Source organism: Rhinichthys klamathensis, unplaced genomic scaffold (assembly GCF_029890125.1).
Source record: "Rhinichthys klamathensis goyatoka isolate OS25496 unplaced genomic scaffold, OSU_Roscu_1.1 h1tg000053l_1, whole genome shotgun sequence".
Classification (NCBI taxonomy): Eukaryota; Metazoa; Chordata; class Actinopteri; order Cypriniformes; family Leuciscidae; genus Rhinichthys; species Rhinichthys klamathensis.
In genome coordinates, this window is record NW_026606598.1 from 3,488,734 (window position 1) to 3,510,372 (window position 21,639).

At 36.1% G+C, this 21,639-nt stretch overlaps 1 protein-coding gene and 1 non-coding gene across 2 annotated transcripts; both read right to left on the reverse strand.

Annotated features, from left to right (window-relative positions):
* Positions 1-4,101: 4,101 nt before the first annotated feature.
* LOC130083172 (kynurenine 3-monooxygenase) lies at positions 4,102-20,134 on the reverse strand. The gene is made up of 15 exons (XM_056248217.1): positions 19,967-20,134; positions 18,822-18,891; positions 18,496-18,593; positions 17,273-17,362; positions 15,598-15,646; positions 13,452-13,539; positions 12,886-13,051; positions 12,720-12,791; positions 11,548-11,669; positions 9,969-10,116; positions 6,637-6,694; positions 6,170-6,252; positions 5,756-5,857; positions 5,609-5,668; positions 4,102-4,511 (listed from the first exon to the last, which is right to left on the reverse strand). The coding sequence occupies exons 1-15, from the start codon at positions 20,039-20,041 to the stop codon at positions 4,371-4,373; spliced, it is 1,422 nt and encodes a 473-aa protein (XP_056104192.1). The 5' UTR covers positions 20,042-20,134; the 3' UTR covers positions 4,102-4,370.
* A 506-nt stretch (positions 20,135-20,640) lies between these two features.
* Positions 20,641-20,712, reverse strand: trnah-gug (transfer RNA histidin (anticodon GUG)). The gene has a single exon. It is a non-coding gene; the product is annotated as a tRNA-His (tRNA).
* Between the last annotated feature and the right edge of the window lie 927 nt (positions 20,713-21,639).

Consider the following 21,639-nt stretch of genomic DNA (forward strand, 5'->3'; position numbering starts at 1 on the left):
TGCTATTTCATATGCAAGCATGTCAGCCAATCACAGCAGTGGCCGCGGTTACACTGAATCCCACAGCAGACACGCCCCTTCAAACAGAGTGTTCAAATCAGAGGCTAAAAGCAGGCTAGGAAAAATGCCATTTATTTCTAAATTATGAATATTTTTTATCTAAAAAACATACTAACATTATAAGGGTAACCCAGGAAACATTATAAAATAATAAAAAAAAACATTCTAGGGCACCTTTAATTATTCAACTTTGGTGAGTTTACCTCAAAATACCTCAAGTTGCTTCTTGAGAAGAGGTGTGTTTTTCCTTTTCTATTATGAATACACTTAAAGGGTTAGTTCACCCAAAAAGATTATCCCATAATTGACACACCCTCAAGCCATCCTAGGTGTATATGACTTTCTTCTTTCAAGCCAAACACAATAGGATTATGCAAAAAATATATATCCTGGCTCTTCCAAGCTTTGTAGTAGTGAATGGTACCATTTTTTTCAAGCTAAAAAAAAAGCACATCCATCCATCACAAAAGTAATCCATATGGCTCCAGGGGGTTAATAAAGGCCTTCTGAAGCAAAGCAATGGGTTTTTGTACAAAAAAACGTCAATATTTGTAACTTAACTAATAACTGGCTTCCGGCAACGGCCGAACACGAGTCTAGTTCCGGTGGAAGAGACCCGATCTCGGACAAATGCGAAAACACAGATGATAGAGCAAAACTAAACACTGATCAAGAATTATAAGTCTAAACCGAGAATTTACAGACAAAAATGTCAAAGGAGCTAGCCTGGGAAAACCCAGACAACTTCCGGCAAATTTAGATTTGCTCTGAAATTTAGTCTGTGTTGCCAGATTGGGACGGTGATTTCCAGCCCAAAAGCTCACCAAAACCCGCCCACTACAAGAAAAAACCGCCCAAAATTTTACTGCCAAAATAATGTGATATAATTTCATTACCATGTCATTTAAGGTTGATAAGCACAATTTGTATCTCCTTAAAACAAAATAACGATGATAAAATAAAATAAAAAATAAATACATTTTCCAGCAAAACAAATCACAACAGGGCAATAATTAAGGAGAATTAGCCAATATGACTAAAATGTCCAGGTGGACACTGTCAAAACGGCAATCAAGAAATGAACCGATGACTTTAACCCTCGGAAGTACACATTGCAGAACATAACGCAGAATTTAGCGGTCAAAACGGATTCATCGTTGATTCAAACCTTTTTCAGCAGCTGTCAGGGACAAGTAGAGTGCAGCCTGGATGGTGTAAAGTTGCAGATGTTTGGTTAGGCTAGTGTGCACATACGACATGGACAGGAATCGTTATATTCACCATAGAGTGATCTCCTTCCACGTATGCGTTTTTTAGAGTTGCTCACTACTGTACACTCTTTTGTATAGTAGGCTATGTCACTTTGCCTTAGCGATCACTTTAATATACAGCTACAACTTCTCGCGCTCAATCGCGTCTGCCTGCGGATCGCTGATTGGCTAAAAGTGCGTGCTCGTCGGTGATGTCAACACTAACGCCAGCTGACTCTGCATGAGCGTGTGTGTACAGTAATGTCATGATGACTGATTTTATGGACAACATGCACTTTAGTTTCGTTTTTTAAACTAATTAGACTTTAAAATGTAGATGTTTGAAAACCGCCGAAATGATCCCAAACCAGCCCAAATTTTGACCACCCGCCCAAACCCTTTTTTACCCGCACAATCAAATTCAATACCGCCCAATCTGGCAACACTGCAAAGAGCTCATTCAAGCCCATTTCCAATCCGTCGAAATCGAGGCACCAATCAGAAACGTTGGGGCGGGCTTTACACGATGACGACAGCAATGGGATTTTGAAGCAGATTTTGTAGCCTACATTACAAAGATGGATGCCGCCGTCGAACATCACTCGTTCGAATCAGCTATCGCGTCTGTTTTAAGCGATTTGAACGTTTCCTTTTTGTTAAAAACCGAGCAAAGAACAACACTCGGAGATGTTTCTCAGCCGCTCTGCATACGTCATCTCCTTCATCGCTCTGATTGGTTTTAGGTCTATCCGCGACGTCCGTTGGTGACGCCCCTCTGGAAATGATTTGTCTATTGCCCTGTCCCAAATGGAACCCTAAGCACTCGCGGTCTTCCTCTGAGTCCGCACTTTCGCGACGTAACGCCGCTTTGAATGTCGGGAAGAAGTCTGCTGTGGAGTCCGCATCAGCGTGGGCTCGGCAAAAGTGCGCATCAAGGGCGCAAATCGACCGCAGAGGGGGCGCTCGCGAGCACCCTTCTGAGATCTAAAAATGACAAATGGGACACACTGCGGTCTCAAGGACTTAACGGACACGCGCACGCGGCAGCCATCGTAAGTCCACAAGACCGAAAGTGCACATGAAGTGTGCCATTTGGGACAGGGCCTAAGACGCTTTGCCAGACCATAACTCAGTTACAACTGAGAATGTTCTGGTTTTAACCAGGCTACAAAGGAGCTTGAGTTTGTTTGAACCTTGAGAGGCGTCTACTCTCACCTAAACTGACGCTACTTCCACATCCTACGTCATATGCCGAACTCAACTCTCGAACGTGTGGATGGCCGCTACGGACAATTATGGGTATTTTTCTTACAAAACGCATCGTATGGATTACTTTTCGTTTTGTGATGGATGTGCTTTTTGGAGCTTCAAAAACTCCCATTATAAAGCTTGGAAGAGCCAGGATATTTTTTTTAAATATAACTCCGATTGTGATTGGGATGGCTTGAGGGTGAGTAGATTATGGGAAGAATTTTTTTGGGTGAACTAACCCTTTAAGATAACTCGCAATTGCGAGAAAAAAGTCAAGAATTGTGAGACCTTTTTTTTTTTTTATTCTGTGGCGGAAACAAGCTTCCATAATTTTTCCAGTTCTAAAAAAAAAAAAAAATATTAAAATCCCGATGTGAACTTTAACATAAAACTTCTGGATGACGGCTAAAACAAGCTGAATACCAATCGTTGCATTAAAAAGTGTTTACAATTTCATGAAAATTATGTAAAATACAGAAAAGACATGCTGATAAATATGTTTGAAAATGACAGTTGAATGACTGAATGCTTGCTTGAGTGGTTGAGAAGGCATCTCATGAGCTTAGAATTATAAGGTTCTATCTCCGTTTAGGGTAGTTCTGATATTGAGCATCAAAGTTTTTACACCCTGCTGTTTTGTGAGATGGAACCTTTTTATTTTATTAATAACTACTAACAACATTTTTTTTTTTTACAAAAATAACACCACACAGGCATTAATAAACACCTAATGGATAAGATTATGTCAAAAACTCAATTTCGACCAAAAGTGGAGATGGAACCTTATAATTCTAAGCTCACGATCTGTTATCTCATTCATGGATTATGGTCTGTGGAGGATTTGTGGGTTAAATCCAAACGGGGATTAGATTTTACATGACAAATTGACAATCATGAGGACAGGAGGACTTAACATTTCTCCCACCCTAAAAAAAAGGATAAATGACAATGTTTAATTGTACTGAAAGTGAGATAATGAAGGCAGACCCATGAAGCAGAAGAATTCAATAATTTAGTGAACAAAAGATTTTATTCAGTCACCTTTACCTTATTTTGAATCTACAAGAACAGTGATCAACTTGACTTTTAATAATTACAAACAGTAATTATACCTTTATGTGCTTCGAAATCACAACTCCTCCCACTCAGATGTGATCTATATGATATATAAAGTAAAAGCAAACCAGATTAGACGTTCACACAGAATTATATGTCCATTATTTCTCCCTCAACAATTTCAAGTGCATGCTGGCTTATTTAAAGGAATGTTCTGGATTCAATACAAGTTAAAGAACCCAAGACATAATGTTGATTATCACAGAAAATACAGAATAATCTACACATGTTTCTGCAGGCACAGGAAGTAAACAGAACACTTTTGAGAAATATTCCCACTTCAAAAAAGTACATTTAGACAACTTTAAGAGCTCAAATGATAAATGTTTTACAGAATAACTCATGTCAAGGCAGCGTTCCTGTAGCTCCAGAAGTACAGCATAGTACTAGCAATGCTAAAGTTTAGCTTTCCAGGGAATGCATGAACAGATAACATGTATACCTTGAATGCAATATAAGTAGCTTTGCATTATGAGATGATACATGTTGATGAGAAGATAAGTGCTTTAACAATCATACCAGCTGCACATTTCTGCTTTTAAACCATCTGGAAAAGTGCACTACACTAAAATTATTTCCTGTGGTAATCAACATAATGCCACTGATACTGAAGATTTAAATTTTGGTCCAGTACAGAACTATGAAAGCTCTTTGGTGAGTAAACATCAACACAGGCTTTCCTGTGCATGGACATTAGAAGCGCTTTAAAGCGAGTATGCGGGTCCACAGGTGCTCTGCAGAGATGTTGGGGAGTTTGTGAGAGTTTCTGACCAAGACATACATCCCTCCTGCAGCGGACACAACTCCACACAGCCACAGACCTTGAGTGATCACCTGCAAAAGACCAGCAAGACGTTTACTGATGGATCACTGTTATTATTGTACTGTGCCGTGAGAAACTTCCAAACCGTTTTTAAATCCAACATTCAGTTTGTACTTAAATGAAAAGCACTATGTTTACATTTCACTTCATTAAGAATGCAGTCTTTGGTTCTAATGGGGAAAAAAATGTCATTCTGCATTTAGTCTACAGTACAGTTCAAAAGTTTGGGGTCAGTAAGATTTATTAAATTAGTTTATTCAGCAAGGATGCATTAAATAAACTGATCAGTAATGACATTTACGGTGTTACAACACTTTTATATTTCAAATAAATGCTGTTCTTTTGAACTTTTTATTTATTAAAGAATCCTAAAAAAGGAATTATGGTTTCCACAAAAATATGACACAGTGAGACTGTTTGTAACGTTGATGATAAGAAGAAGCTTCTTGAGCAGCAAATCAGCTGAATCATGTGACACTGAAGACTGGAGTAATGATGCTGAAAATTCAGCTTCGCATCACAGGAATAAATTACATTCAAATATATTTAAAAAAAGAAAACAGATATTTTAAATTGTAATAATATTTCACACTATTAGCGTATTTACTGTATTTTTTATCAAATAAATTCAGCCTTGGTGAGCATAAGAAACATAAAAAAAATCTTATAGACCCCAAACTTTTGAATGGTACTGTCTGGAATTCTGCTTACTGTATATGGCTTTTTTTTTAGAAAAAAAAAAATACTATAAACATTTCAGTCTCTTTGCACTTCATAGTGCATTAGTGCACTCTAGAGAAAAAAAATCCAAAAGTTTAACAGTTCATTTCACAGTTCAACACACTCGAACTACAGCAGGAAATTTTGGAGTTTCAAATAATAATAAAAAACCCTCAAAGAACACAATTAAACTTTTTCTACCATCAGACTATAATGTGCTATTACGACCAAAACTCTGATGGATCCTCGCGTGAAATAATATTGTGTTAATAGCTCAGAGTGGAAATGCTGTTTTAAATCTCCGGGTTTTCAGCCTCACACAGTTCCTGATTTCACACTGACGTGAGTCATTTGTTCACTTTCAAACACAGGTTTGTCTTTTCTTTACCTTATCTTGCCAATGCCAGCGATTCACCGCTTCATGGTACCGTGTTCTGGTGAATGTGACCTGAAAGCCAAGCAATCAGACATATGAATTAGTGAACAAAAATATCAACAATAAACAAGATGATACACAACACTAAAAAGCTCTTACCATTGTGTAAAGGGGGACGATTGTTTTTGGCATGATGACGTGAAGGATATTGTCCAGGTATTTTCGGAACAGGAAATATTTGGAATTGACATGCGCCCTCATCTACAACACAAATCACAAGGTTGACCTGTCTCACTGTGGTCTGCATGTCACATCCGATCAGCTGGTGGCAGAGTGATTACTGCTACTGTGTGTTTGTACTGTAATGTATGTGTGCATTCAACTTAATGACCAGAAAACAAGGGCAGTCTTCTCTCGCAGCTCTGATAATAAAAAAAATAAAAAAAGTCTAAGTACAAACCCCACGACCTTGACATTGAGCTGCAGGTGATGTGAGAAGTCATGTGACCGCAGGAAGTGACAGCACCTAGTGTTCAGATACAGTATTGCAGCTGATATGAGTTGATGGCGTACCTCTACATAGTTGTACATGGCCAGGTCAGCTATGGCGTGATCGTCAGGTACTCGAACTCTGGTGTATTCTTGAAGAACAGCAGCTGTAGACAGAGAATAAGAAAACAATTCATGTACTTCTATAATGTATCTTCTAATAGCGGCTCTCCCCCTTTATTTATGTGTATGTTTGACATACGGTGTGAGCACTTTTTTTTATGTCCCTGCAATTTAAGACCAAAAATTTGGCATCTCTTAGTTCCCTCTTAGCTTTTATATAGTAATTATAACCCATATTGCTAACTAGCAATCATCCGGTGATTTTACTCTGGGATGAAATGATTCAAACAAGTATTTTTAGATTTAAAAGACAGATGCACTTTTGAGAAATGTAATTAATTTATATAACTTTAATTTAATTAATGAATTCCTTTCATTTCAGAATTGTTTTGAACTTGAATTTTCTTGTGAAGCCGGTTCTGTCTTACCAATGTTTTCATTCAACTGGTCCATAATTTCGTCGATAACTAAACAATCCTCAAATCCCTGTGAATCAAAAAAATTAAATAAATGAGCTTTCAGTTGAAACACTCTATCTATAAGACAACTCACATTTACCAGTGACCGCATTTACATGCACAATATTTAAAGGGGTCATGACATGGATGGACATGACAATTTACAGAAAATTAAAGTTTTTAAGGGGCGGCTCCTTTAAGGCTTGTCAGTAAACAGCCACTGTTATGATTGGCTAACATCACTGCATAGGAAACAGTCAAGTCAAGTCAAGTCATCTTCATTTATATAGCGCTTTTAACAATGGAGATTGTTTCAAAGCAGCTTTACAGAGATAAACATACAATTTACGGTAACAGAGATTGTTTTGGCTTTATAGCGATTTTGAATAATGTTATTTTCGGCTAAAGTTGGTTTTGATTGATTCACTTCCAGCAAAATTATCATTTGTTATTACATTAGGGGCCACTAAGACGACGGCGTTCTCTCTAAACAGACTTTAAACGCGAACCTGTGACCTGATGGCGTTCACATGCGCATTAAAAATTGATTCTATAGTTATATTCGTTTGAATATGTGTGCGCAGGTTTGTAATTTCCCTACAAACCATGCCTAAACAAACTACTTGTCTTGCCTATAAATTTGATACCGAATTTTATTTTATCACTTCGGGGTACGCGAACCGGATTTTCAACAACGCTTTATCTGTAGAGTGGGAAAGGGATCCTCCATAGGGAGAGGATAGTTGACACTGCAGCACTGCATTGTCATCGGGTCCAGGCGAATCTCCTTCGTCAGATCTGGATACGGCCTGGATCCGGCAGGCTGCAGGAAAACCTCGGGATAAACAAAGACACTAAAGTTAGCGTAGATGCCATTCTTCTTATGATGTAACGAGTACATCTGGATTTAAGGGAAGTGTTCCCAGTTCCGGCTGACCTAATCTATGCAGCCTAACATTGAATTATCGAAGTCTATAATGTATTATGTGTATGCTAGGTCAAAGAGATGTGTTTTTAGTCTAGCTTTGAACTGACAGAGTGTGTCTGCTTCCCGGACAATGGTAGGAAGACTGTTCCAAAGTTTTGGTGCTAAATAGGAAAAGGATCTACCGCCAGCAGTCGATTTTGATATTCTAGGTATTATCAACTGGCCGGAACTTTGAGATCGCAATAGACATGAAGGACTATAATGCGTTAAGAGCTCGCTCAAGTACTGGGGAGCTAAACCATTTAGTGCTTTGTAAGTAATTAACAATATTTTAAAATTTATACGATGTTTAATAGGCAGCCAATGCAGTGTTGACAGAACCGGGCTAATATGGTCATATTTCCTGGTTCTGGTAAGAACTCGAGCTGCGACATTTTGAACTAGCTGTAGTTTGTTTATTAAGCGTGCAGGGCAACCACCCAGTAGAGCATTACAATAATCTAGCCTTGATGTCATGAACGCATGAACTAATTGTTCTGCATTTGTTAATGAGAGCATATGGCGTAATTTAGATATGTTTTTAAGATGGAAAAATGCGGTTTTACAGATACTAGACACGTGACTTTCAAATGAGAGATTGGTATCAAAGAGCACACCCAGGTTCCTAACCGACGACGAAGACTTAACAAAGCAGCCATCAAGTGTTAGACAGTATTCTAGGTTATTACGTGTGGAAGCTTTTTGTCCAATAATTAGAATCTCTGTTTTTTCAGAATTTAGTAGTAGGAAATTACTAGTCATCCAATTTTTTATATCGGCTATGCATTGTGTTAATTTTGTGAATTGGTAAGTTTCGTCGGGGCGTGAAGAAATATAGAGCTGAGTATCATCAGCATAACAGTGAAAACTAATTCCATGTTCCCTATGATATCTCCTAAGGGTAGCATGTACAGAGTGAACAGCAACGTCCCCTCGGTATTGCACGTGAGTAAGCGTTTTAAAAACATTATCCATATAAAACTGTCATTTACAGACAAAGCATTATGAAATCATTTACTGCGGTTTGTGATGCAGCTGCTGTGAGATTTAATATAGTCGGCTGCTTCATCTTTCAACAAAGGTTTCTTTGCGAACTCTCCATTACACTGTGCCTCGTTTACAAAACAAAATGCTCCGAACAAACATGTAATCCTCCAATGCGATCTGGGACGTCATGAAAATAAACCATCCTTGTTTTTGAAGTCAGTACAGAGACGCAAATGAGCAGTTTAACCTGGAACTTTCTTTCACTTTCCCATTTGTCCTGTTGTCGGCAGACTCAAGCACGTAGAGTATGTCAGGGGTGGTGATGGCGCAGTGGATAAGACACATGCCTTTGGTGTGAGAGACCTGGGTTCGAATCCACTGTGAGACATCAATGTGTCCCTGAGCAAGACACTTAACCCCTAGTTGCTCCAGAGGCGTGCGACCTCTGACATATATAGCAATTGTAAGTCGCTTTGGATAAAAGCGTCAGCTAAATGAATAAATGTAAATGTAAATGTCAGAAACGAAACGCGTGTCTGTTGTATCCAGTGTAGGTGATGACAGTCAGTGATTATAATGGGTTCTATTTGCTTTTGACTTGTTGCTCTCAAAAGTCTCAGCCATTAAGCGACTGAACGCCAGTGGGCGGGGCCTATGGTGTGATGATGTGTAACTATTTGTCAATGTCTTGCTCTCTGGAGGCAGTCATATACAAATATATTTGCCTGTGTGACGTTACAGATCCCACAATATCAAAACGAGACATTTTTGGAGCTTGCTTAAATAAATGCTTTGTTTATAATCAGGAGGAGCTCTGAAGCTTGCAGGAGGTTTTAATGGTACAAAGACCTCTTGTGTGTCAAAAGATCAGAGCAAATTTGATTTCTCATGTCATGACCCCTTTAAAATAAGGTCCATATCAGGGTCATTATACTTTTCTCAAACTAAATCCATAAAAAAAATTGTTACTTCATAAAATATATAAATTAAACTCATTTAGTTTAACTTGATGTACTAAAATAAGTCAAACTGAAATAAAAAACGAATAAAAACGATATAGCCACATTAAAAACAAAACGAATAATAATTGCTAAAGCTTTAACAACTAATTCAAACTATAAATGTAAACTATAATAGTATCTCAATGATAACACTGGTCCATTTTCTGGCCAAGCCTGTAAAAAGATGATTACATGTTCGAGAGCTACTGGAATATTTCTGTATACTGTTAATTGCATTTCAGCTGCAAATTGCAACTTGATGTTGAGGTTATGTTAACCTCATTGGGAGCAATTACAGCTGGAGTCTAACTTAAAAAAAAAATTGATCAGAATGAATATCCACTTACCGCATTCATACCTTGACCGTAGAACGGGACCACAGCGTGGGCCGCATCTCCCATGAGAACACACTTATCAAACAGATGAAACGGGGAGCACTTCACGGAGACCATGGCCTGGGGCGGCAGCCGGAAGAAATCCTGTTTCAGAGCCTCACTGAGAAAACACAAACACACTCCGTCTGACAGAATACATGCACGAGCAGATAACGTACATGCCTAAACAACACTGGCTCTTTTCTTTGTGACACAATGACTCACTGCTTAATTATGTTAATTATGACATTTAACGTAGGCCAATCTCATCCAATCTCTCCTTTTAATTAAAATAAAAACCTTCTTTTTTTTTTTGAGCATTCCACCCTGTATTTCTTTGCACATTTACTAGTAATTATTCTGCATATATTATGAAAGACTGAAATGGAATAATTTCTATAAAGGTCAGTGTCAAATTAAGATGCAGAAGATAATTAAATATCACCCTCATTGTTGTTTCAAACCCGTATGACTTTCTTTACTCAGTGAATCACAAAAGTGGATCGCTTTATTTAGATACAATAAGAAAATAGTGACTGTGACTTTCATTCCGCCAAAAATCGGACAAAATCTGACAAAATTGACATATTCACATATTGACACCGTACTTTGTTTATGATTTAATACATCGAAAACATGAACATCACTGACATCATTGACTCATAAACCCAAAAATATCATTATATTATGCAAAATATCAAATTATCATGCACTGGCATTCAAAAATTTGGGGTCAGTAAGATGCTTTTTTTTTTTTTAAGAAATCAAAAGCAAGGATGCATTAAATTAAGTGTCAGTAAAGACATTTACATGTTACAAAAGATTTTTATTTCAAATCCATTCTGTTCTTTTGAACTTTCTATTCTTCTTTCAAAGAATCCTTTTAAAATGTATTGCTGTTTCTACAAAGATATAAAGCAGCACAACTGTTTTCAACATTGATAATAATAAGAAATGTTTCTTGAGCAGTAAATCAGCATTAGAATGATTTCTGAAGGATCATGTGACACTGAAGACTGGAGTAATGCCGTCACAGGAATAAATTAAAATAAAAAAAGAATAAATTAAAATAAAAAATAAATAAAAAAGGAGAAAATTGTTATAATGTTTCACAATATTACAGTTTTTTACAGTTTTTTTAATCAAATAAATGCAGCCTTGGTGAGCATAAGAGATTTTTTTCAAAAACATTAAAAAATCTTTCCAACCTCAAACTTTTGTCTTTTTGTTGGAACTTTCAATGCTCAAGTATGTGTAACATAGAGTGATGATTAATTTTTACAAGCAAATGTAAATAAGGAGAACATCTTCAGTTGACTCTCACATGCTGAACAGCACCTACAGTAGATGTTTGAAACTCATTTACAGTTCTTTGAGGCTTGGAATCACTCACTGTCATCTCAGTACTGTATCTCCCCATCATCGCAGCATTCATTAAAAAAAAAAACACCCGCTGACCTGTTAGACTGCAATTTCACACCTAACCAAGATGTACTTTAGACCTGAGAGCAGCATGAAGCAGACTGAAAGAGAGAGAGAGAACTGTACTCACACTCCTATTAGAGGTATAGAGTCAGGGAAGTATTTCTGGAAGAAACGAATGACCTCGTCACCACTGCGGATCTTCTCGAAATCTTCAAAGGGCATGAAGAGGGTGCATGTGAACGTCCTGTCCTTCAGAAACAAAATCAAAAGGAACATGATTTTCCACAAGGAAACTACAACATAACCGAAGCAAAAGATTATAATGTACCTTCAAAATGCATTTGGAGGCCGAATTATTTTAATTATTCATAAACAATTGTCATTAAACAGTAATTCTAAAGACCCTGAATATACTATTAAAAAACACAGACATGAAATACACTATAAAAGACCACATCAGAAATAATACGGCAATAATAATTATGATCTCAAACAACTGAAAAAGTCACAGAAAACTTTAATAAATAATACAATATTCCTTAATATTTAAAAACAATTATTATTATCATACTCACAAAAATTACTTTAATAAATAGTAATAATGAATCATCACAGAAAACGAATAAATACTACAATTATAAAATATGCATTAATATTTAAAAACAATAATATAAATTATTATTGTTCAAAAATAATAATATAATATTCTATAAAATAATAATAATCAGATGAATAGATGAATGAATGAATAGATTATTAAAAAACAATTATAAAAAACGAAATCTTAAAATAATACAATATTCTATAAATTAAAACAATAATAATAATTTAATAATTATAATCTAAAAAAATTAATAGAAAATAACAGAAAACTGTAATAAATAATAAAATATTCTTTAATATTCTTTAATATTTAAAAACAACAACAATAATAATTATTGTTATTATTATCATAAAAATAAATAATAAAATATTCTATAAAATAATAATAATAATCACAAAAAAATGAATGAATAGATACTCACAAAAACTTATAAAATAACAATATATTGTTTAATATTTAAAAAAAATCACAAGCATTTTAATAAATAATAAAATATTCTTTAATATTTAATAATAATGAATAGATAATCACAAAAAAGTTGATCAAATAATAAAATATTCTTTAATATCTGATTATTATAATAATAATAAAAAAAACTTGTAATAAAAAAAATAATGTAAAAAAACTCTGCATGTAAGTTAAAAAACAGCAATATAACAGGGTAAAAAACACAGGAAATTATTGAATGACCTCACCAAGTTAGGCAGGGCAATCATCATAAAAGTGTTCCTGGGCCAAATGTGCAAATAATTGGGCTCCATCGCAAACTTAGAGGACGGGGAGAGAGAAAGAGAGATGTGAACAGTCAAAATGAGGTCAGATATGTATGAAGACTGCCGGATAACATGCTGTGACGCTTACATCTCCGTCTTTAGGAGGGATGGTGAGCTCCATGTACCCGTGGGGAATGTACGTCTGGCTGTAATTGAAACGACTTTGCCGTAAGAACTGCTTCCTGACAGCAGAGAAAGCTCCATCGCAGCCTACGATCAGATCAGCCTGCAACTCCTTCCTTTGGCCATCAGGTCTGTGGAGAGACCAGATCTCATTTGCATCTCTACTGAAATGTAATCTAATTCACACGGAATATCCACAGACTGAAGTGAATTGGAAACTCTTGTGATCACATGACCCTGTCAGGCAGCCAAACCTGACCCCAGTGATTGAAGTCACATTCTTAAAGGTATAGTTCACCTAGAAATTAAAATTCTGTCATTATGTATATACCCACATCATTCCAAACCTGCATGTTTGTTTTTTAAAATGTTTGTAATGACATGAAGGTCAGTAAATAATGTCAGAATATTTAACTATTCCTTCACATGGTGTTTCAAAGAATACCATAGTATAATTTACCCCAAAACATGGCATTACCATGTCCAAAATAGAGACAGAAAGACAATAAGAGAGAAAGAGACACTGTTTACCCAATAAAGGTCATTGCTCCTGTTTTTGGACTCCACTCATGCAGCTTGTGATTAAAGTTCAGTGTAGTGTTTGGAAATGTGTCTGCCGCTGCAAGAAAACATTTCAATTCGGCATGTTTATTCAGTAAATAAAAGCATTCATACATTTGACTGCATCCCAGTTCATATCCTCAGCACAAAAAGTATGTACTTGAAATGTATTTCTTGTTAACTTACAGGTATTACACCTTAGATGTACTACCCTTTAGTCATCATGACATAGCATTCACAAATTTGCAACCATAGTCTAATGTGCTACCATTAATAGTTTGGAAGTTAAGGTAAGATTTTTCAAAATAAATTAATATGTTTATTCTGCAAGGATGCATTAAACTGAGCAAAGGTGACAACAGACACTTTTACATTGTTTGACTGAAGACTGGAGTAATGACATCACAGGAATACATTTTAAAATATACTAAAATGGAAAACAGATATTTTAAATTGCAATAATATTTCCATAATGTTACTGTTTTCACTGTATTTTTTTATTAAATAAATGCCGGATTGGTGAGCAGAAGAGACTTCTCACATTTAAACATTTCAAAATCTTACCAACCCCAAACTTTTGAATGCTAGTTTATTTAAAATTGAATTTGGATATTCAATAAGAGAAAATGAATAAACAATAATAATAGGGAAGGACTTGATTTTATCCATCAGGAATTTACCGGTTAAAAGTGGGCAAATGAAGAAAAAAGTTGAAAAGAGAGAGAAACACTTGCATACCACTCAGGATATACACTCACCTAAAGGATTATTAGAAACACCTGTTCAATTTCTCATTAATGCAATTATCTAATCAACCAATCACATGGCAGTTGCTTCAATGCATTTAGGGGTGTGGTCCTGGTCAAGACAATCTCCTGAGCTCCAAACTGAATGTCAGAATGGGAAAGAAAGGTGATTTAAGCCATTTTGAGCGTGGCATGGTTGTTGGTGCCAGACGGGCCGGTCTGAGTATTTCACAATCTGCTCAGTTACTGGGATTTTCACGCACAACCATTTCTAGGGTTTACAAAGAATGGTGTGAAAAGGGAAAAACATCCAGTATGCGGCAGTCCTGTGGGCGAAAATGCCTTGTTGATGCTAGAGGTCAGAGGAGAATGGGCCGACTGATTCAAGCTGATAGAAGAGCAACTTTGCTGCATACCTTGGTTGTAACAAGTGGTTATTTCAGTCAAAGCATTTGTGAAGCCACAACACGCACAACCTTGAGGCGGATGGGCTACAACAGCAGAAGACCCCACCGGGTACCACTCATCTCCACTACAAATAGGAAAAAGAGGCTACAATTTGCAAGAGCTCACCAAAATTGGACAGTTGAAGACTGGAAAAATGTTGCCTGGTTTGATGAGTCTCGATTTCTGTTGAGACATTCAGATGGTAGAGTCAGAATTTGGCGTAAACAGAATGAGAACATGGATCCATTATGCCTTGTTACCACTGTGCAGGCTGGTGGTGGTGGTGTAATGGTGTGGGGGATGTTTTCTTGGCACACTTTAGGCCCCTTAGTGCCAATTGGGCATCGTTTAAATGCCACGGCCTACCTGAGCATTGTTTCTGACCATGTCCATCCCTTTATGGCCACCATGTACCCATCCTCTGATGGCTACTTCCAGCAGGATAATGCACCATGTCACAAAGCTCGAATCATTTCAAATTGGTTTCTTGAACATGACAATGAGTTCACTGTACTAAAATGGCCCCCACAGTCACCAGATCTCAACCCAATAGAGCATTTTGGGATGTGGTGGAACGGGAGCTTCGTGCCCTGGATGTGCATCCCACAAATCTCCATCAACTGCAAGATGCTATCCTATCAATATTGGCCAACATTTCTAAAGAATGCTTTCAGCACCTTGTTGAATCAATGCCACGTAGAATTAAGGCAGTTCTGAAGGCGAAAGGGGGTCAAACACAGTATTAGTATGGTTTTCCTAATAATCCTTTAGGTGAGTGTATATGCAAATAGGGACACAGGGTTTCTTTAAAAGAACCCAAAATATATATACCTTTATTATATTGAAATATGATTTGATATAAAGTGGCACATTGAGTGTTTTCAACTGCTTTTGAATGAAGTTGGTTGAAGGAACGGTTCTACCTGCTAGCAGCTCCTTGTTGAGGTTGGCTCTGTCCACTGAGAGGATGTACTACAAAAGAAACAGCATCATCACAGCATGTTTAGGGTGCTTAGAGTCAGTCCGCCAGTGGAATAATGACTAGTTTAATCCCTATTATGCATGTTCTGCATTACATATTTTTAATCTAAAATGATGGATTCACGACAGATGTTGAGTTCAGTCACCTGATCTCCAATATACACTATCTACAGCTTAGCATCATGAAACACATCACTGCCATCAATCCAGTGTGTGTGTGTGTGTGTGTGTGTGTGTGTGTGTGTGTGTGTTATGAGAAGATTACACAGCAGTAGTAATAAGATAATGATTTAAATGCAGTTCTGTTTCTGTCCATCTGCTGGTTTCTAGTAATCATAATCTCTGCAAACCTCATGACTCACAAACACTAGGTCAGAGAAACTTTCCCATGTCCACGGTTTTTAAAGCGTATCTGAGGGCTTTTTGCCTCATACGTCAATATGAAACAGTGTCTCCACAACCAATTTCCAGGCTGTGATATATTTCTCAGTGAAACAGGATTTTCAACAAGAATATTCAGAATAGTGGTTCTCAAAGTTTTGCTTCAGGCCTAATATTTATTATTTAACATAAAATAGTCTATTGAACAACAGTGAATAATATGATAAATGCTAATTTATTCATATGCTAAATTATTCAAATGATACACATCTTACTTTTTTAAAGTTCCCCATAAATTTCAATGATAATATGATAACCTACACAGGCCCAAAAATGTAAATGTATTAATTTGCAAAATTATCCAAATTGTATACTTCTAAATTGTATATACTTCTAATTTTTGAATTAGTTTCTTATTAGTTATTAGGGTTTTTTTTATTTAGTCATTTTCAATGATAAGGGAATGTAAAGCAATCTATACATGTTGCTTTACGTTCGGATGCATTTCTGTCAAACTACTGTCACATTTGATACAAACCACAAAATATATTTTTCTCCCTTTTCAATATTTATTTACATTTATGTGTGTTTGAGATAAATATATTTATCTTTTTATGTTATAATTCCTTTTTTGCATGGAAAGGTGTAGATACAATATGACAGGAAACGAAACATAAGTGCAGATTTCTCATAAACAGAAGGAAAAAAGGCAATGACAAAGTCCTAATTGACACTTTTATGTGTACATTATAATTGTAATGATTAACAAACTGGTTTTAAAGGAGAAGGCTGTATTGACTCTGCTGGGGTCACTGGTCATGGTGCATTAGTTATGTATCAGCGGACTTCATTCATGAATGTATGTCTGATATAAATGTTCTCAACTAGTGGGTGAATAACCCTATAACTGCGCAATATCTTTACAACAACCTGTCATGTGACAGCAATTCTGAACGCTATAGCATATCTCATCTGCTAGATTGCTTGTATATTGTTGCATAATGTAAACTAGCCTATATTATCGTCCAGCTCTAATCTGCTAAATGCAACTATAAGGCATGAAGTTATTATAAACATTACCTTCATGATTTTTTGTAAAGCTGCTTTGAAACAATTTGTATTGTGTAGCGCTATACAAATAAATTTGACTTGACTTGACTTGACTGAGGTAAGCATCCAGAGGGTAACAATTTGAAGCTATATATGTGATGAGACATGTAAATAGTTATTTGTTACCTGTCCCTTCTTGCCGTAGGGTATGGGAGAACGTTTTCCATTCGTATTATGGATCATACGGGCATGCATGGGAATGCCTTTAGAGACTATCTAAAAGAAAAGAAAAAACAGATTTGACTGTCTCTTACTGTTAAAGACATTAAATCAGCAAGGAAATTGTATCGGGAACAATATTTATTTAATTTTTAGCATCATTACTCCAGTCTTCAGTGTCACATGATCCTTCGGAAATCATTATAATACGCTGATTTGCTGCTCAATAAACATTTCTTATTATTATCAATGTTGAAAATACTTTAATACATCCTTCTTGAATAAAAGTATTATTTTTTCATATATAAATATATATATATATATGTACATGATTTTATTCAACTTGTAAGACATTACCAAAGCCCCTAAACGTAACCCTAAATCTAATTTGGGTTGATGGGAATGTTGTTCCAGGACCAACAAAGGATGTTGATCCAGGCAGATGTCCTGCTTAGGTAAATCACTTTATGCATTTCAAATACAAGGGCTCGCAGCAGCTGCATCCATCCACCTTATACATCTAACGCTTCAGACTGACTGTCACACTCTGTCAGATATGAAAAGTCGTGTTAACTCAGGGTTCCTGGTCTGGCATTCCTGGCTCGGTCAGGCTGAAAAGTCACACAAGTATAAAATCACAGAGACTATGCTCACTATATGTGCTGACAAAATACATTATAAATCTGTACCAAAATTCAATACTTCTGTAATGACTGTGTAAGTACTTAGTGTAAGTACCATTTGACCTAGTTTCACATGTTCACACTTCCTCGTGGTATTTTCTTTACTTCCCTCTGTGGAAAAGTTTACTAGCTCAGCCACCACACAAAAATTATGAGTTGTTATAGAAAATACTAGTTAGGCAAGTTCTTTGCAATGAAGCAATTCATTTACATGCCTCTAAAAAACATACATCGTGATGGAAATGGGTAACACAATGAAGCCAACTTCAGGGGTATTGTGTATTTTAATAAATGTCCTATACTGTAAGTCACTGTAGATAAAAGCATATGCTAATGACTACTTACTAGGCTACTTATTCACTGTGCATTATTTAATAGAGTGAAAATATGTTTTCATGATATCTTTCCAGTTTGAGCAATTATAAACAGCTCTCTTATAAAGAGGACACAAATGTATGTAAACTGCAGGAAACTCCCACAATAAACAGGTAAATGACTATAACCCACCTTATCCTCCATTCCCACATGTTTCAGGGCCTGGCGCCCCCTATGGGACAGGGCCAAGTTGATGCTTCGACCCCTCACGACTTTTGCCTGCCGAATATCTAACAGGACAAAAAGTTTGAATGAACAGGTTAGTTGAAACACAAGTTAGGAAGACATTTTAATCCCTTATTTCTATCTTAATTCCTTCCACAAGATTATAAGTGTGCTTAAAGATGTTGCATATGCCGTATGAATAATAGAAAGTGAAGCGATTTCATTGAGATGCAGAATCACAGCCTTCAAATAAAGTTTAGATTAATGCTGGTTTAAGAGATAAAGTTCTTCACCTTCCCGAGATTCAAATACTGCAACGTCAAATCCTCGTTTGGCAAAGAAGCAGGCGTTCAAAGATCCAACCTAAAATGACAGGTTTAGAAGAAGAAGTAGATTATGACCGTAATAATATCTGTGCATGTACTAACAAAAAACACAAACGTATCAAATAAGTGGCCGCATGTTTTTTGGATATGTGCTGTGATAATACCATGTGCAGTGTAAATAGTAGCCTACATATCATGGTATTTGAAAATGTTAATAATTTACCATCACATTATACCACCTGCACCATGATTCAGTCACAGTACATTTTTGTAAGAGTGTTGAAAATTACTTTGGATTCTAGAGCCGGAAAGCTTGCAATGACCTATTTTATTTCCTATGAACTTATACTTAACTATAAACTTTTAAGCATAGTAAAGTAGGAGGAATTAAAGAGACTGAAGAACTGAAGATTCTGGCTGATTTTATTTTAATCATTTTATTTGAAACGGGTACTGCTGAACTTTCTCAGGCCCAAAATACCAGGTCTAACCAACAAATATCATTGCACCATATTATTTACAGACACTATTCTTGTGCTTTGTGCCAAGTGCAATATTATGTAATAATATCATATTTTTATCATCAATCTGATTGATGTCACTTCCTTAAGCATAATATCAGAAGAACGTTTAACCTTAAGTTGGTTTATACAGTTTCAAACTCATAAAGAATTCAATTTGACTAAATTTCCCTAAAGTCTCATTTGAATGCGTTTCATCATTAAATGTTAATGTCAACACCTTCTGTAACATAATTTAACATTTACAGAGTTTCATAACCACTTTGTCAATCATTAACATGCTTCTCGTGTAGCCTACAGTATGTTAGAATTACAATCTCTGAATGAACTGAGATTAACAAAGGTCACATTAAAAAATAATTGTCCACTTATTTTTTATAGCAAACATTCTCTAATGAGTAAAACATCTAACAGACCACCCGAGTCAGACTCAAACTAGGCTAAATTCAACTTTCCTTCATTGGTCTGTCATTTTCTGAGTGATTTTTCAAATACTCAAACATCCAGTGATTGATTTGATACAGACAGTAAATGGTGATTGACAGCATTATAAGATATGTAATCAAGTCATAAAGATGCAATGATTCTCACCAAACCGCCTCCCACTACCGCGATCACTTTCCTCTTACTGCTGGATTCACGTGTGTGTGATGAAACAGTCTCCATGTTTAACAATTCTGAGGTACTAGATGAGTTAAATGGGGTTTGCTGGAATCAGACTGTGAGAGTGAATGAGTTTCTTGGAGTTTTAGAGCAGAGTTTTGTGGTTATGAAGGAGGAGCGACACTAAGTCAAACATCGACCAACACCGGATCAGCTGATTTATCAGACCTTCAGTCATAATGGTGTGATCATAATGGTGATCAAACCCATACAAACTACTTACACGGTTTACGTGAGATCAGTAGAGTATAATTGTAAAACATGATATTTTAATCAACCCAGAATTGCATGAATTGCAAGTATGTAAACGTCATTGAAAACACCAGGGTTTAAAACTCAGCTCATATGTACATAGTTCATATTCTTTAATATTTCACCACCTAGCGGAAGTAAGTAAAACTACACGGATTAGTGTACTATGATCGACGTCAGGACAACACTGGCGCATCCATAACGTGATTACGTGAGCGTTCAAGTGGGTCAGTCTTTTCGTCGGTCATGGGTATCTGAGATCTTACTCTGTAACCGTCGTGACCTGTCAAATTTGGAACACTCAGAATCTGTAATAATAATGTCTTCGGGATTTTATCTAACAAAAACAATGCCGTGACCCGGATTCGAACCGGGGTTGCTGCGGCCACAACGCAGAGTACTAACCACTATACGATCACGGCGAGCCACTCAGTGGACGGTCTTGAGCATTGAAATTTAGATGCATGATTGTTAAAGCAGCCAATAAGTATACATTTCACACATATTCTTGAAACTTTAAAACATTAATTTTCCATATTGATAAACAGCGGTTATAGCAACGTATTTTCATATTGTAAAACAAGCAATTTGTGCATAAATGTTTAAGTTCACCACTAATCAGCTCCTAATTTAGACCAGTTGAATATTTTCCTCATTTCCTAATTTATAATTACCCGATTGTACTCTTATTCTATTTTTTTTTTTTAAGTGCCCCCCAACCCCAGGCTTTTTATTTATTTATTTTTAGTTTTGTTCTGTTTTATTTTTGTATGCATAATGATGTTCTCTATTTGCATTTGAACGAAAATTCATGTATAATGATAATGTTCATTCAGTAATAAAATAATAATAATAAAAAATAACACTAAGCCTTTCACTATGATAAAACTTCCCCAAAGTCCAATTTCTGTGGTCTTTCTCTAATTCCACATCTTTTCCAGTTACTACTAAATATTCTGGAAACCTAGAAACGATCATTTAAATGGATATACTTCACCCAAAAATGAAAATATTGTCATCATTTACTCACCCTCAAGTTGTTCCAAACATGTATGAGTTTCTTTCTTCTGCTGAACACAAAAGAAGATATTTAACAATGTTGGTAACCACAGTTGATGGCACCCATTGACTTCCATAGTATTTTTTTCCTACTATGGAAGTCAACAAAGACTATCTAATAATAACACAATGGGAGTGGGACCCATCAACTGTTTGGTTACTGACATTCTTCAAAATATGTTCTTTGGTGTTCAACAGTAGAAAGAAACTCATACAGGTTTGGAACAACTTGTAAATGATGACAGTTTTTAATTTTTCTGTGAACTATCCCTTTAAATCATGTGTCTCTT

Excerpts from the sequence above, each read along its gene's own strand:
- LOC130083172 (XM_056248217.1), bottom strand. The coding sequence starts at position 20,041 with ATGGAGACTGTTTCATCACACACACGTGAATCCAGCAGTAAGAGGAAA. Across the intron at positions 18,892-19,966 it reads CGGTAGTGGGAGGCGGTTTG|GTTGGATCTTTGAACGCCTG; the intron begins GTGAGAATCATT and ends CTGTCATTTTAG. Across the intron at positions 5,669-5,755 it reads TCGTCCCCCTTTACACAATG|GTCACATTCACCAGAACACG; the intron begins GTAAGAGCTTTT and ends CTTGGCTTTCAG.